Source organism: Antedon mediterranea, chromosome 2 (genome assembly GCF_964355755.1).
Source record: "Antedon mediterranea chromosome 2, ecAntMedi1.1, whole genome shotgun sequence".
NCBI lineage: Eukaryota > Metazoa > Echinodermata > Crinoidea > Comatulida > Antedonidae > Antedon > Antedon mediterranea.
The window spans coordinates 11,433,512-11,449,848 of NC_092671.1; the positions used below are offsets into that span (position 1 = coordinate 11,433,512).

Here is a 16,337-nt window from a genome sequence, read left to right on the forward strand (position 1 = left end):
GATATAAACAATTCTGGAATGAAACTAAGAAATGGTGGTTTAATATTGAAACTTAAATTTTGATAGTCAATGGAATAATTTTACCGATCTGGGAGTATGTACCTAATGTTAAGTCCAAAAGGTTTGTGGTTTTGAGTTGTAATTCCAAGTGGTTTTCTTTGTCTTTGCGAGTTTTGTCGCTCTATTTGACATCGTGGTCTATTGCAATAACTCTGAAATTTGCAATCGAGTGACCAGCTGAATTAAAATTATGTCATGAGAGTTAATTTCACTCTTAAATTTGGATCTGACTAATATATCACGAAGGTTGGGAGGTCTACGAAGTGCAATAATGTGTGGTTCCGGAAAAACAGTCATGAGACGTTCTATGGACTGTATAATGGCCATATGTTTCTCAATAATAGCCCGTAATGGAGGCAACCTATGGTGATAAGTTGTGACCAATGGCACTCTGATCGAATTTGGCTAACGTGGTTTGTACATCAGTGTTTGACATCGAGGAATATCTTTTGCTTTCTTTATAGCAGTTTCGATGTATTCCTTCTTGTAATTTCTATTCCGGAGATGTCCGGTTAGTTCTTCGGTACGATTCTGAAAATCTAAATCTAAAGAACAGATACGTCTGACGTAATGCTTGACTGTACGACGGTATGTTTTTAGTACAGTGTCGGGGATGGCAACTGCTAGGGAGCAGGTACATATTTTATCCGTGGGTTTACGGAATAGGTCAGTTTTGAGTTTACCATTTTCTATGGTCACTATAGTGTCCAAAAAATCAACGCTACTAGTGGATTTGGTAGCTGAAAATTTGATAGTTGGGTGGGCTGAATTAATATTCAGAAGAAAAGATTCCAACTTATCTTCACCATGAGTCCAGATCATGAAGATGTCGTCAATGTATCTAAAGCAAACAAGTGGTTTATTAGGTTGGAGGGACAGCAATTAGGCCTCAAATTGTCCCATAAATAAATTGGCAAAAGATGGCGCCATTTTTGTTCCCATCGCTGTGCCATGAATTTGAAGGTAATGGTCATTTCCAAAATAAAAATTGTTGTTTGTTAAAATCAACATGAGCTCGTAAATGAGCTTTAGTGGGCGTTTTTCCTGGAATTTGTTTGTAATTTAAAATACATGCGTCGACTCCCTCTTCGTGAGGGATATACAACGATGAAACATCTAATGTAACCAGGTAAATTTTGAATTTGGTTAATTTTGCGGATAAAGTCCGTGAGGTCCTGAATGTATGAAGGGAGATCAGTCACATATGGTCTAAGTAAATCATCCACATATTCAAAAATTTTCTCTGTAGCAGTGCCATTGCCCAAAATAATGGGTCTACCAGGATTGCCTGCTTTGTGCTAAGTCAAAACGATAAAGTAAAACAGCCAGAAAAGTTAGCAGAGCTTTTGGGCAACACTAGCCCGTCATCAGTGCAACTGAAGGTACTTGGTATATATAGTACAGTATATACTATATACAGGCTGAATGCCTGAAAAACGATGTTTTCTTACCGTCAATTGCCTAATTTCTTAATAAATTTGTTTAATATACATCTTTTATTCACCCTCAGCAACATCGTGTTCTACATTCTTCATAGAATACCTCTAGTAATAAGTTTAACTTTTAAATATTGTACTATTTTTTTTGAAAACCAATGCTCCTGCGAGTCTCATGGACTCAACACCGCACAAATGATAGCATAAGAGAGGAGCTTAGTGTATCAAATGCTTGGTTAAAAAGCAGAAATTGTGCTATTTTGGGCACATTAAGCGGCAAGATGGAATGGAGAATACAGTGTTAGAGGCTTATATTACAGGGAAGAGAAGAAGAGGAAGACCAAGATGCAAATGGAAAAAGACTATAACAGATGTGTTTGACTCTATGGAGCAAGCAAGTAGGATGGCAGAAGACATGAGATGGTTTCAGAATAGTGTTGTTAGAGAAGCCACGCGCTGATCAGAGTTTGCTTTACCGACGACGACGACGACTATTATTTAATTAAATTGTATTATATAATAAAGCTTACAAATTGTGTTTTTGTCTTTTATTCACCCTCAACAACATCATGTTTCTACATTCTTCATAGAGTACTTCTTTTTAATGTAACTTTTAAATGCTTATAATTCAATTGTATTACTTAATCTATATTCCATTTTGTGTTTTTGTCTTATCTAATTTTGTTTACATGCCGTTAGTGTCTGGCCAGGAACCATGCACGACACCTTGGATTTTCTTTTGAACGTTGCCTCGTTGAAATAGACAAGTACCACAGTTCAAAGCTACATAATCAAATTATTTTTTCAAGATTGGTCTTGTTGTATTGTGGTATCTTTCTTCACTCCATTCATCTGTCTGTGAGTTTTTCTGAAATAAACATAATCAAATAATAATGGTATCATCAGCTAGGCATTGTAAATATTTCCTTAACATAATTATGTATTATGACATAATATTACCTATCAGTTACATTAGGCTTATTTATCAATATAATTTGACTATGATCGGAGTTTTATTAAACTGAAGGTTTAAGTGCGAATATTTTAGTCAATTTAGAACTCCTACCGTGTAAATAACTCGGCTTCTTGTATAGTCTGTGGTAGAGGAACATTTAAAGTTTCAGGCAAAAGAAGTGACAGAACACCAGAAGATGCTGCTGTAAAGCTAAACGCCACCAACGGTAGTGCTTTCCACACTTTTTCAAGAAAGATAACTTGAGGAGCAAGTACTGCTGCCACCCGTGACCAAAATGAACAGAATCCTAAACCTGTGGTTCTAGATGCAAAACACTATATGTAAAATATAACATATTGATTTCTCTAAGTACGCTCACGTACACTGATGAAGGGCTAGTGAATTTATTTCTGGCTGTTTTACTTTATCGTTTTTATTTAGCTTTTGGCTTATTCTATTTTGAATATTTTGACTCCCTCAAGATCCAGCAACTGATAGCCACAACATTGTCATTTTGTAAGTCATTATTGTATAGGCTTATTTGGTAACCACTCATAACCCATAATAGAATGGTGTTCTACTACAGTATATAATAATGTTAGCAACAATTAGGCCTTTTCTCAGGCATAGCTTACCTAATACTGGTTGGGAATAGTTCAGCTGTATATACGTAAACAACCATAAAAGCAGCTGTAATAAAGAATTTTCCAATCATAGCTATAGTCGTTCTTACAGCTATAAGTTCCAAAGCTGTAAATAAAAAGATGAATCTTTATCAAAATGACGATGCTTTCTTATTTATGATTAGACCTATAACGGTAGAAACCCGGAACTCTTCTATTCAGGGCACCCATATTAAGGTACCATACATTATAAAGGGGCCCTTTTCCATGAAACCAACGAAGGGCAATATTACATTAACAATATACGGCCAATATATATCCAGTGGAAAATGTATTAAGTCAGAAGATGTCCTCTAAATAAATATAGTTTCTTTATACAGCTCTGTCTAACACTATCTAACTTTATGTGACAAATTTCATATCACTATCATTTTTGGGCATATCACACTTGTTTTGTCAAACTTTTGATAGTGTAGACAGAGCTTAACCCATACGGCGATTATAATGACATACGGAAACGAAATTTTCTTCAAGTAAGTAACTACTATATGACTTAAATTATGTACAAATTATCAGAAACTATAATTATAATAATAAATCAGCTCACGTATCCATATGTTGACAAAACAAGCTAATCCACCAGAAACTAGACTCCCTGCCAGAGAATTACGTCTACCAAATCTTTGAAGAAAGTACCATCCACACAGATTTGAAAGTAACTCAGTAACTCCGCCAACGAAGGTTCCGAGGTAAACGTCAACATTTAGACCTTCAACACCGTATGTCAGGCCATAATAGCCCAGGTTAACTGCAAACCTTTTTATAGATAAAACAAATAATAAAGGTACTTGTAATTGTAGACATTTAATTTGTTTTGTATACCTAGTATCGGTGCAACGAGAGTAGCAGGACCCTTCCTTTTGGAAATCCATTAAAAGTACACTTTTATACAGTAACATACCTTAGGAGAATTCATGTTTTAAACTGCAGCAAACGCTTATTGACCGTGAAGCCCCTATTATTCAAAATAATTAAGGACACACTCGTATCAATTTACTTGGGGCTTGAGTTTTTTGTTTGTTTTGTTTTTGCACTTTGAGTAGGCCTAGGCCTACAGTCAATTAATATTTCTTATGTTGTTTAAATTAATTTAATTGTTAACAGCCATGAATTTATACAAGAATAATACGTACCAGCAGTATGTCATACAGGCTGTTTTCTTCCTCATCTCAGGATACCGGATAATGTCAAGAGGATTGGTTTTTATTTTTTCTGAATCCTGTAAAGTAAGAATAGGCCTATATATTTTTTAATTATCTGAGCTACCGAATCAATCCGCAATGAAAGTTTAATTTGTTAAGACTCTTGATTGCTTCTTAGATGATTCTTATATAGATAAGTTATTATATATTTATATATAATAAGGAACCATATATTATTAAAGGGCCCTTTTCCGTAAAACAAACACAAGGGCAATATCGTTCTAACAACTAACTCACTTGCAATGAAGGGCTAGTGTTGCTTGAAAGCTCTGCTAAATTTTGTTCTGGCTGTTTTAGTTTATCGTTTTGATTTAGCTTTTTGCTTATTTATTCTCCATTGAGATCCAGCCACTGATACCCACAGCATTGTCATTATTCTCAGTAATTTGCCTTTGAATTTGTATATAATAACTATAAAGCAAGTAATGAACTAGTTCAAATTTTAAAGAAAAAATTCAATGTTTATAGTTAGTTCCTCCTTCTAAAACAGTTGATAAACCAAAAACTATTAGTGCAACGACACAGTGGCGCTTACGTTGACATCTAGATTGTCCAATATTTCATCAGGAACATCTTTAGCGTTGTTTCCTTTGGCAATTTGACGGATAACGCGTTTTGCTTCTTCTACTTGACCGTTAACTAGTAACCAACGAGCTGACTCCGGAACGAAACTAAAAGAAAATGCGTCATTATAAACATTATTAATTGATTCTTTTTATATAGATTTAAAGTATTTGTTCAAGTAATTGGTTTATTAGGTTTCATTACACAACTGTGTACTATACTTTTTGTGTATAAGCTTTGATTCCGAGATTTCCTCCTTCCATTTTTTTTATTCGTTTTTTTCTCTTTGTACTTTTCTTATTTATGTAATGTGTATGATAAATGGAAATAAATAAATAAAGAAAGAACTGCACAGTATTCTTACAGATAAAGAAGTAGAAAAGGCGATAGTATGATGCTGACAACAAGAAGTAGTGTGTCCCATGCTCTGATGAAAAATGCTATTACAGAGAGAATCATTATCGCAAAGCACCAATAACAACCAAAAATGGCTGAAACCTTGGCTCGTTCAGAAGGAGCAACCAACTCATTCACTAAAAAATAAACGTAGTCCAAAATTAGTGGAGGAAAAAACAATTAATATCTTCTGTTTCAGACAGAAAATAATTGGGTATATATTATATATTATAATAAACTTGAAACGATAAATATGTGGAAATCTGTGAGAATGAGAAAAAGTCGCCCCAACCGAGACTCGAACCCGCAACCTTCTGCTTGATATGCAGATATCCTAACCATTAGACCTGCATTGGGGCTTTCATGATATTGTTCAAACTCGATTGGATAGCGACTCTTTAACACTCTCGGCGTGGTACGGCGGAACAGCACTATTCCCTTAATTGTACGCACGCGCACCAGAGATCAAATTGATACGTTTATATTATAATAAACGTTACAAATGTTATGCCCGGAGCTGCCCTTTAACATATACCTGAATGGGTTAGATAGTAAGAAAGTGTAAATGAGAGAGGGTTTTTACTTACAATATGTAAAGTTTACAATAGCTAAACCAATATCAGCTGCTCCTGCTATAAATCTGCAAATAGCGTAAAACCAGTATGATGTGGATAAGCCTGTCAGGACACCCATTAAAAGTAACAGAAAAAAAGATAGAAAAGTTGTCTTCTTTCTTCCAAAGCTACATAATAAAATATAACATTAAGAGTCTAATTTTAACGTTTACTCTTAACCATTATGGTTGGTATACATTTGGCTGGTATACAGTACGATAAACTCAGCATAAAGCTTACTTATTAAGGGGGCTTTTTACTGTGAAACAATCACGATGAGTGTTTTTTGACCTATCACAAGCGATGGATTATTCGATCTGTCGCTTGTAATTGGCCAACTCGCTTGCGTTGCGTTTAAGTTCATGCTTTGCGTCTAGAGATCTGTGGCCGTATTCACCATTCCCACTTAGGAAACAATTACCCTTAAACCATTAAAAAATCTCCTATTAAAGTGAATACAATTTAAGAAAAATACTTAAATATTTATTACGTTAAGTGAAATACTTAATATTTAAGGGAAATATCTCACTTAAGTGTGATTGGTGAATACGACCACTGGGAACCAATCTTATCTTTGTTGAACCCGAATGTGTCCTCTTAAATGTTCTATTTCATCACTTAAAGCATTCAATTCTATCAATTATTACTAATTCATACATCCTGTTCCAATGAAAATAGATTTCACATCACGAGTTTTGAAAGCGCCATTTGTGAACGTCATTAATATATATATATATACAGTATATGATAGGCATAATAATATTTTAACATCAATAAAATCCGGAACAAAGTAGTCAAGAGCTGTTTATAATGATTACATTGCTGCAACCCAATTAATACAAATTTACTGCATAAAGCACGAGTAACGACAGAGACTTGCTCCAAGTTATTGTATTTTTTACTCTCTACAGCCCACTATGTAGGTCGGTCGGTTGGTCGGTAAACACTAACTTGAGCACGCGACGGTAGCCGTGTATATGGCCTTGTTTATGTTAGTATAACAGTATAACTCATTGATTTTTGTCCGATTCCAATTCAAGTATAAGTATGGCAGGCCACGTGTGCCAAAATGGTTATTTTTTTTTTAAATATATGAATCGCCGTCTAGAACAAAGACTATAAGAGATCATAACAATTACAATAACTCACTAATCACACATGAATCCAAATAGTAATGATCCAAAAAAAAATCCACCAAGGTACATCGATTGCGATAATGTTACTTTGTAGCTGTCTTCACAGACCAAATCAAACTACAGTAAAAAGAAAGATGAAATATGAAGTGTACATACAGTACATATTGAGAGAATAGAGATGACCAACTGTCACTCATGAACAGTCGGCATCCAACCACTATATTTTGTTATTATTATAAAAATAAGCAAAATGCAGTTTCTTACCTCTGAAACAATCGTAGACTCAAATATTAATCTGTCATAGGTCCAGCCATATTTACATGTTGTCGTTTCGGTCTTATTATCATCTGCATACATTCTGCACTTGGTTTCATTAACCAACAGTGTCCCCTTATCATCTGGTGGAAGACTCATGCTACCGTTGGTATTCCAACAATCACCGAGATAAAGCTCGCTACAATTAGCTTCATCTGGAGGCTTGCAATGGTGATCCATAGTTCCACTGATAAACACGGTTGATATATTTGAAAATGTATTGGAAACAACAAGAGCACACATCAAGAGTGAAAGGAGTTTTTGATAGCGTCCATATTCACCAATATAAACGAAGACGTCGTCAAATTTCATCGTGAAGATTGAAAAGATGAGTAATTAATACAATAAAAAAAGAGTTAAAACAAGAGCATATTTAGTTTCTGGTAATATGTAGTTTCTCAGAGAATCAGAGTCACGCTTAGGCCCTGTCTCTGCAGAATTTTACATTTATATAAAAGCATACGCACATAAATTATTATTATTGACTGAATAACTGTTTTTCCGTACCATCAATCGTAATAAGAATTAATAGTATGCCAATATAATATAATAGAAGGTATGAAGTATACCGTACGTGTATTTATTTGGATAACAGTGTACTGCTTTAGAGTGACATTTTTAGTTATAGATGTATACGAGTGGAAAATGCATTAGTAACTGTCCTCACTCGCAGCTCATGACATAAAAATATAGGTAAATAAAAATGAAATAATAAATGAACGAGTTAAACATTTCTATAATATATAAGTAGATAGAAAAGTAGATAGAAAAAAAAAATCTTTTCGAAACCTTGATTTTTTTTAATGGTATCAATTTGATTAATATAACCAGTTTCAATAACGCTTAATAGGAGTAATAAAATGTTGCAAACGTACATTGAGAGCAGGAAATCTGGCAAGTTAATCGTTTTTGTTCAGCGACTAAATATTATTATGAAGGTCATATAAATTTTAACTTGAAAGAAAGGTTATGGTTTTACTTGTAGTGCTTTTGCTATCATGAGAAAACGTTTTACGACGCACGCACTTTTAAAATCTTGGCCAGTGTTGTTGAGTCTACAAGATTTTGAAATGGAACGCGTCTGTAGCAATAATATTTTTTTAAATATTATTATTTAGAAAATAAATAGTGTACGCAGCCAATAAAAAATATTAAAATCAATGACATTGGGACTTCCCTCCATTGTGACTTCGTCGTGATGATTTTTCGAATTTCGTTTTGGCATTGAATTTGTCTATGATTCGACAATGAGCCTGGGGATATAATAACCACATAACGACCTTCCTTTTGACGCACAGGGGTACGTTTAAGCACCCATATTATGGAATAAAGTTATTTCCTGACCAGCTTCTGCTAAGCTGTCAGAATTAATTTCTTTCAGTCTTTATACACATTAAGCAGAATCTCCAAACGCATTTGTAATCATACAATTCAATATAGCGCGTTATCGTGTCAATCGTCGCTTATGATTGGCAGGTACCTGGAAAAATTGCTGATAACACATTTAACAGCCAATCAGAATCATTATGTCACACTGACTTTTATAACAATAATTTCAATTGTTACTGCATCGTAGACTTCATAGCTACTCTGGACATTCTTTAAGGTAGGCCTACGTATTTTTGCATTTATTTATTTATTTTTTTATTCATGAACTTGTCAACTATAATAATATGTCTGTATAGACAGAACAGTTAAAAAATGTAAAACATATTTCTTTAAACATTTTATATGTCGCCATGAACTTATCAACTATAATATAGAAAGAATAGCTAAAAAATGTAAAACATATTTCTTTAACATTGTATATTTTGTCATCAACATTAATACACCAACGTAGGCCCTACTGTTGCTAGGTCTTGTAATTTGACTTTGTTTGTAAATTGATATAGGCCTACTAAATCCCACTTTGAGAATCGTGTTCTCCGTTTTTATTTTAATGATTAAAGTTTAATTCAATTGTAACAGTAGAACACCTCCTTTCGGAACACCACTATTATGGGGACAATTTCGGGTTAAGATGAACGAACGAGAGATAACTTCAGGCAACACCTACTATTATAATCCTCTTAAAAGTCTCTACCGCATGTGAAATACCACTGTTCTTCTATTTTTTGTTCTCTAAACAGCTGTAAGCCAATATCATTTCCTGATAGTTAGGGAGCTCATGAATATTCATGATAGTTAGGGAGCTCATGAATATTCCTGATAGTTAGGGAGCTCATGAATATTCATGATAGTTAGGAAGCTCATGAATATTCATGATAGTTAGGGAGCTCATGAATATTCCTGATAGTTAGGGAGCTCATGAATATTCCTGATAGTTAGGGAGCTCATGAATATTCCTGATAGTTAGGGAGCTCATGAATATTCCTGATAGTTAGGGAGCTCATGAATATTTCTGATAGTTAGGGAGCTCATGAATATTCCTGATAGTTAGGGAGCTCATGAATCATTTGAAGTAAAAATACTAGGCTTTGTGTTGGTTAAATGCTATACCCTCTCTTATATTATTGAATATTATCATAAGGTGAGGGAGAAAATACAAATGTCACTCAAGGATTAGATATTCGTAACTCATTTTGTTGTAAGAAAATGTTCCTTGACCTGGTTAATCCATTACCAGATGAATCCTCCACGCCCGTCGGATTGTCACCGATGTCAAGCACATAAGTTACCGGTTGTGACAATTATGACTTTTATCTGTCTCATTTCACTGATGTGCATCGGTCATTGGCCCACAATGCGGTTACAATGCTAATAATGGTTTGTAATGATTTATTTTAAAGTTCTGAATTGTGTTTCCAACCTGACTAAGCAAAAGTGCAAGTTATTCTGATTTGGGATTCGAACTTAGATTTCTTGATCAGTCGTCGAGTATTACACGTTAGCCCATCGTTTGCGCTTAAGCCTATTTTCCAGTCGACGTTGCGGCGCGTTGCGTTGAATTGACCGGATTCAACGTTTCTACAGGAAAAGGGGGTAAAAATAAACGCTTAAAATCGTTAAAATCTGCAATCGTTCAAGTTGAACTCGGTTCAACTTCAACGATACGATTGAATTCTGATCAATCAAATTGGTTTACAAATTACGTCATCATAGTTTAGTAAGATTTGAGTCCAAATGCAGGCGTAGGCTTATTGTTTGTGTATACTAAATACTGTACTTTTTGAACTAGTTCTGTTACTTACTTACGAAACGACATTTTGCTATAGATTTCATACGAGATTAATGAGTTTATAGATATTACAATTACGTATCTACTTCTAATTGAACAATGTTTGTTTGTGGAGTGTTTCGTTATTATTTTTAAAACGTGACATCAGTTCAGAAAGTGGCGCCAACTCTAAAGAAATGTCAGACGTTGTGTTTATATATGAACTCTTATGATTAGTATTAGTTAATGTACATGTATTACATCTGACCACACCCTATAATGATTGACTCAACGGAAATCGAGTTTCGTGGTTCAATTTAAATTTAAGTATTAAAACAATTCAGTCGTATATGTGCCGTGCCGCTGTCATTATAAACCGTAACCATTAAGGTTTGTCTTGTGATTCATACTAGGCTATATTTTGTTTATTTTTTTTACCATGTGATGTTTTAATTCCTCACTAATAACTTCATTAATCAATATAATCATTGCGATAACAATTACAAATTTCAATGAGTTCATTTTGTTTAGATACCGAACTTCTGATAGAAATAAATTTTGTTGTTATTATGATTAGAACATTTTGTTGGTACAATTACGTCGTCTAATTTCCAAATGTATTTAAAAGGTACATTAGTATAGGTCTGATAGTGAGTATTGTCCTTACCGTAATATTTACTATTTCACACTTGACCTTTCATTTCAATTTTTGTTTATTTTTTAAATGATGTTAAATTTATGCTTTAAAGGTTTGTTTGTTTGTGAAGTAGGCCTATACAACAAGTTTTATTGTTTTAGAAAGTTCAAGAAAAAAAAGTAATATTGAGGGCGCTTTTGTGTATTTTAATTTTCTCAGGTGGTTTTTTGTCAAAATTAGATGACACCACTTTATCTGTCACATTATTTAGTACCATAACCAAACAATATTTACCGTAACCAACTAAACGTTTTGCAACAGATGAGTGTACATGTTTCGTATGCTACTTTATGAATCACCTGATGAAGAGTGGAATAATCGAGGTAGATTCACAGTACAAAGTACACAGTACAAGCAGGCTAAAACAAACATACAAAGACACACTAGCTACCACTTCATCCAGCCAAGTCATATCCAGCTAAATCGGCAGCCTACTACAGTACTACCAGACTAGCACCAGACAATTTGAGTAAAAAGGTAAGGTATTGTACATTGATTGATATTTTGCATTGTTTTCACATAGATTGGATCAAAATGTTTACAGAAATATTGTGTTTGTAAGTTTTTTTTTTTATTATTTTATGTTTTTCTTAAATATTTTTTTGTTCAATAAAGATTTGATAGCTGCTGAATACAATGAAGGCAGTCACATTAATGGCAGTGCTGTTTTTGCAGCTTGTTTCAAAAGGTAAGGTACTATCTGTCGTATACTATTCTAATAATGAATTAAAATGAGTTAAATGGGGAGATTATTTTCATGGGTTATTCATGCCACTGAACTGCAACCAGTAGATGTATCCTTGCCATTTGATTGGTTAATTTGATATCACATCTGTTCATTATTAGTTCTATTGCACCGTAAAAGTTCTATTTAATGGTTATTTAGTCCTAATTCTATTTACACAGTAGCTTTTAAAAACTGTTCATTATTAGTTCTATTGCACCGTAAAAGTTCTATTTAGTCCTAATTCCATTTACACAGTAGCTTTTAAAAGAAAACATTTTTTAAAATTTTGCGTCACTCAAGAATGTTGCCGTTTCCAATAGACCAACCTTGCTTGTAAAATATGTTCCATCTATAACTGTTTTACTCTGCAGCAAAAAAAGTAGCGCTATTTTATTGAATCTCCATCTTGCCTTCAACATTATTGATTAAAAAGATGCCTTGGATTAATTGAATAAAAGTTTAGAATAGTAGTTGTGATTTTAAAAGAAATGAACGTTTTGTATAATTGAATAAAAAGAATGAAAACCTAAATCGGCTCAACGAATACAACAAAAATATAAAACATTAAAAAATCAGATTAATTAAAGCCAACACATTTTAGCTCTAATCACCTCAGTCACTGACTAGGAAGTTGACTTATTATTTTAAAAATTAAAGCAGCTAAAGGAATTACCTGCTACCTTTGTTTGATTTTGATCTACAGAGTTGTGTGATCTGTAGTTTTTAATGCAATGTCAATGTCCTGTAATTTTTGTATCCAGTGCTGTGTATCAAAGCTTTTATAGCTTCTATACTTACCATTTTTAATTATGTAATATGACTTCCAGGATGTATATCAGCCAGTGTTCTAATGCTCAAACCTATTCATGAATTATTTATACAAAAATTCATGTAATTGTTTCATTAATTCATCCTCAGTTGAGAATAAATTCGTATTTAAGCCTCCTATGGACCCACAACAGCGGGCACAACAGTCACACACCGGAGGATGATCCTACTCTTTCCAAGTTATTATGATAATAATAAGCTATGCCTATTAAGAATACAAAAAATATTTGGCACAGACAAGTCTCGAACCCATGCCTCTCACACGCTAGCTTCGATCGTTACGCCATTTCCCTCTCTACTATTTATTATATTTAAGTGTTAAATAACACTTTTTTCCGAATTTTTACCATTTTTCTTTCTGTTTTTGAAGGATATGTTTTTATTGAAGACGGCCAAGTTTAGTTTACATTTAACTGAATCAGAATAATTCAACAACTTCCACACGTTCAAGTCTGTTAGCAAACGGACCACACCCTTCGCAGCTGCTAAACATTAAAAAGAATATTTTAAATGACCTACATATCTAACATCAAATAGTTTGTAGTCTGTTGATCCCTAACGTGTGCGTGGATTGAACCGTATACGAGTCACTTAGTTTGACTAATTACGACCAACAATCACTTCCATCAGTCTGGGCCACCTGCTTACCACGCACAGTGGTGTGTAACCACCACGCCCTTTTTACGACAGTTTAGTAAATGACGGACTATTAAGTTTTTTTGTTTTGGTATTCTAGTTGTCTTAAATATTTTTTGATAAATCTGTAATTTCTGTAATTATTCTCACAGGTGTTTATCCATGATGTGCAGTTGTTTTTTCCCTCTTGGCCAATATCCAAATCTATATTGTCAATTCTTATTTTGAATATAAACTTTAAATTTGATGTATTAAACTTAGTGATTCAAAGTTTCAGTGTTTAGAGTTCAGAGTATAATAGAAAATCAACTGATCAACTTGCCAGCTTTCATTCATTAGGTTTTTTTTTTATCTAGATAGTACTCGCCCACTCCTCTCTCCTCTTTATCCCCCCACCTCCTCCTTTTTATAGTCTTGATACTACTGTAGAGTAGTTTGATATACAATTTAACTATACAAAAATATGACAATATTACAGAAATACAGACATTTCAAAAAACACAAACAAAATATGTACAGTTGTTCAAACCCGATTCGATGATAGTCGTGACCTATCACATTTGTAGAATTACTAAGTATTTATTTAAAAAAGAACAATTTTACTTTTGCAAAGAATTTTGGGATATTGAAATTTATCTGGAACTCTTTTAAGTTGTACTTGTAGTTTATTAAAACTTATTTTTAAGAGTTTTATATTGGTTACGCCCAAGTTATCATTATTATTATTATAATTCATAATGACATATTTGAATATCTCTTTTCACCTTATTATTATAATGTAATTACTACAAACAGAAAACATGAGTAATTCCAGGGTTCCAGTAGCTGTAATTTAGCATTTTTTTTTTTTACGGGAATTGAAAGATAACCAGGCAAATTTCCTTTCAACAAGCCAATCAATATTGCCAAGATCTTTTAAACCAGGTTTACACGCCGTTTATAAACTTTCTATAAGTTGATATTTCCCATTCAGAATCAATCTGTACTGTATAATCATTCCCAGAGTGACTCCTCCTTTTCCTTTCAATTTGCTACTAACTGATTGTACGATGATCTCTCCTGAGAGTTCAAATCATAAAAAAGTGGCCAAGCGCGATTTATTATCACTTTTATCAATATCTACAAGTGTAGGCTTACCACCTTGTCATGTATCAAACATTCTGCGTTTTATCTAATGAATTAAGTTATATACAGTAGCTCAGGAAAAATTAATTTTAACTTAATGAAATTTAATCTAAACAAGTTTAAAATAGGAATAATGTTCTGCTATATGTGTTTTAATGGATAAAAATAAAAATATTTCAGTTGAGATATTTAAATATATATTCTGCAGTTTACGTCGACTGTGCCCCCCCCCCCCCCCAGGTCCAACCCTAGGGAGATTGTGAGCCGTGAATAGAACGGTTTTAAAAACTTTTTTATAATATAATGTTAAAATGTTAAATGTTATATTATTCAGGTCTTCAAACTTAACTGGAAACTGAGGAATACTATAATGGCCTTTTCCAATTCAAATCTAAATACCTGTATGATTCTTATAATAACTTATGTAATATCATGTGACTTGCTCTTGATTATAGCAACCATAAGTACATTTAGGCCTGGTTTTTCTATACTAAATATTTGCACAGGCTGTGAATTGGGGAGGTGTACCTAACCTTTGGACTACCTTTAAGTACTTTTCGGCAATCTTCTGATAAGAAATCATTAATTTTAAGTTAAAAATTAATTTCTTACGAGACTCAATGTATTTACATTGTATTGATGTGAAGTAAGGTATTTTTGAATTGAAAGTCTTTTTGTAATAGGTTCATGATTAATTGATAAATATTATATAGATATAAAATATACTTGATTTATAACATGCATGTGTGTGTTGCCAATTGATTGGTTGGTATTATTTGGATGTATTTCACATTTTGGTTCTTTTTTAATTTATAAAACTTTGTACAACATCCTTCGGCTCCCACTTCTTGTCCAAATTCTAAGCACCATATTTTTTAAAAGCATTATAACCTTCAGCAGGTGTATTAACAAAAAAATATGTTTTATATTCATGTAAAAGGTGTACTTGTTTAATTATTAAATAGACCCATCCATCATGAAGTCATGAAAATATTTTATCCATTCCATGAATATAAAACAATTTCTGAATGATAGCTCTAGTTATGCATGCTTAAACTGATCCAAATTATATTTAACTTTACATCCGTAGTTTGTGCTTGTGTTAGTTAACTCCCTTATTTATACCTCAATAACCAGACATAAGTTCTGATTTTGCGTTTGAATACAGTACAAGCTAACCGCAATGAAACTGTGATGGACCACAATTTAAGAAAAGAGCCTGATTTTTTTTATATATTATTCATAGTTCTCTTGCTATCCAACTACTTGACCTAAATATGACCCTGATTTGCATTATCCTTGGTCTGTCAAACACCATTCAATTTAAAGAAGAATCATATTTAAGTTATTGATGAGTGTAGTATCTTGTCATTCACACACCTGTTTATTGCTGTCACCTACAAGTAAAATTGCTCATTGTCATCACGACACAACTTGTCATCACATACAGGCTTTACAAGATTTAATCTTTTTAAAGAGAGTGTACTTAAAGTATTCAACGAGACATCATGATTGATCTTATAAGATGCACTTCTAATGGGTTCGGTTTGTGAATCGGAGCAGGGTGTGGCGCTGGTGTTCACAAACATCTTAATGAATCATTCTGAGAACAGTGACCATGTGCTCATTTTGTACATCATTCTCGCACTAAGACTCTTAAATGTGATGAATAAGCATCGGCGTCAAATAAGCACTGAAACAAATCATCACCTTGCTTAAAGATGTATTATCCCCCAAAAATATAAAAAAAGAAGATTAATAAAATCAGACTTTAAATATGCCATTTGCAGTTTTAATATAAAAATT

The 16,337-nt window shown here is 33.2% G+C and overlaps 1 protein-coding gene across 1 annotated transcript; it reads right to left on the reverse strand.

The window, feature by feature from the left end:
- Positions 1 to 2,013: 2,013 nt before the first annotated feature.
- Positions 2,014 to 7,777, reverse strand: LOC140039642 (organic cation transporter protein-like). The gene is made up of 10 exons (XM_072085263.1): positions 7,311 to 7,777; positions 7,060 to 7,163; positions 5,884 to 6,038; positions 5,265 to 5,433; positions 4,872 to 5,007; positions 4,268 to 4,353; positions 3,682 to 3,890; positions 3,087 to 3,201; positions 2,563 to 2,772; positions 2,014 to 2,364 (listed from the first exon to the last, which is right to left on the reverse strand). Exons 1-10 carry the CDS (start codon positions 7,671 to 7,673, stop codon positions 2,301 to 2,303), a joined length of 1,611 nt encoding a protein of 536 aa, XP_071941364.1. The 5' UTR covers positions 7,674 to 7,777; the 3' UTR covers positions 2,014 to 2,300.
- Between the last annotated feature and the right edge of the window lie 8,560 nt (positions 7,778 to 16,337).

What these genes read in the sequence shown, in the direction of transcription:
- LOC140039642 (XM_072085263.1), bottom strand. Translation starts at nt 7,673, where the DNA reads ATGAAATTTGACGACGTCTTCGTTTATATTGGTGAATATGGACGCTAT. An exon ending in AGTCTACGATTGTTTCAGAG is followed by an intron (nt 7,164 to 7,310) that starts GTAAGAAACTGC and finishes TTTTTACTGTAG; the next exon opens with TTTGATTTGGTCTGTGAAGA. An exon ending in CCTTTTCTACTTCTTTATCT is followed by an intron (nt 5,008 to 5,264) that starts GTAAGAATACTG and finishes ATTTTCTTTTAG; the next exon opens with TTTCGTTCCGGAGTCAGCTC.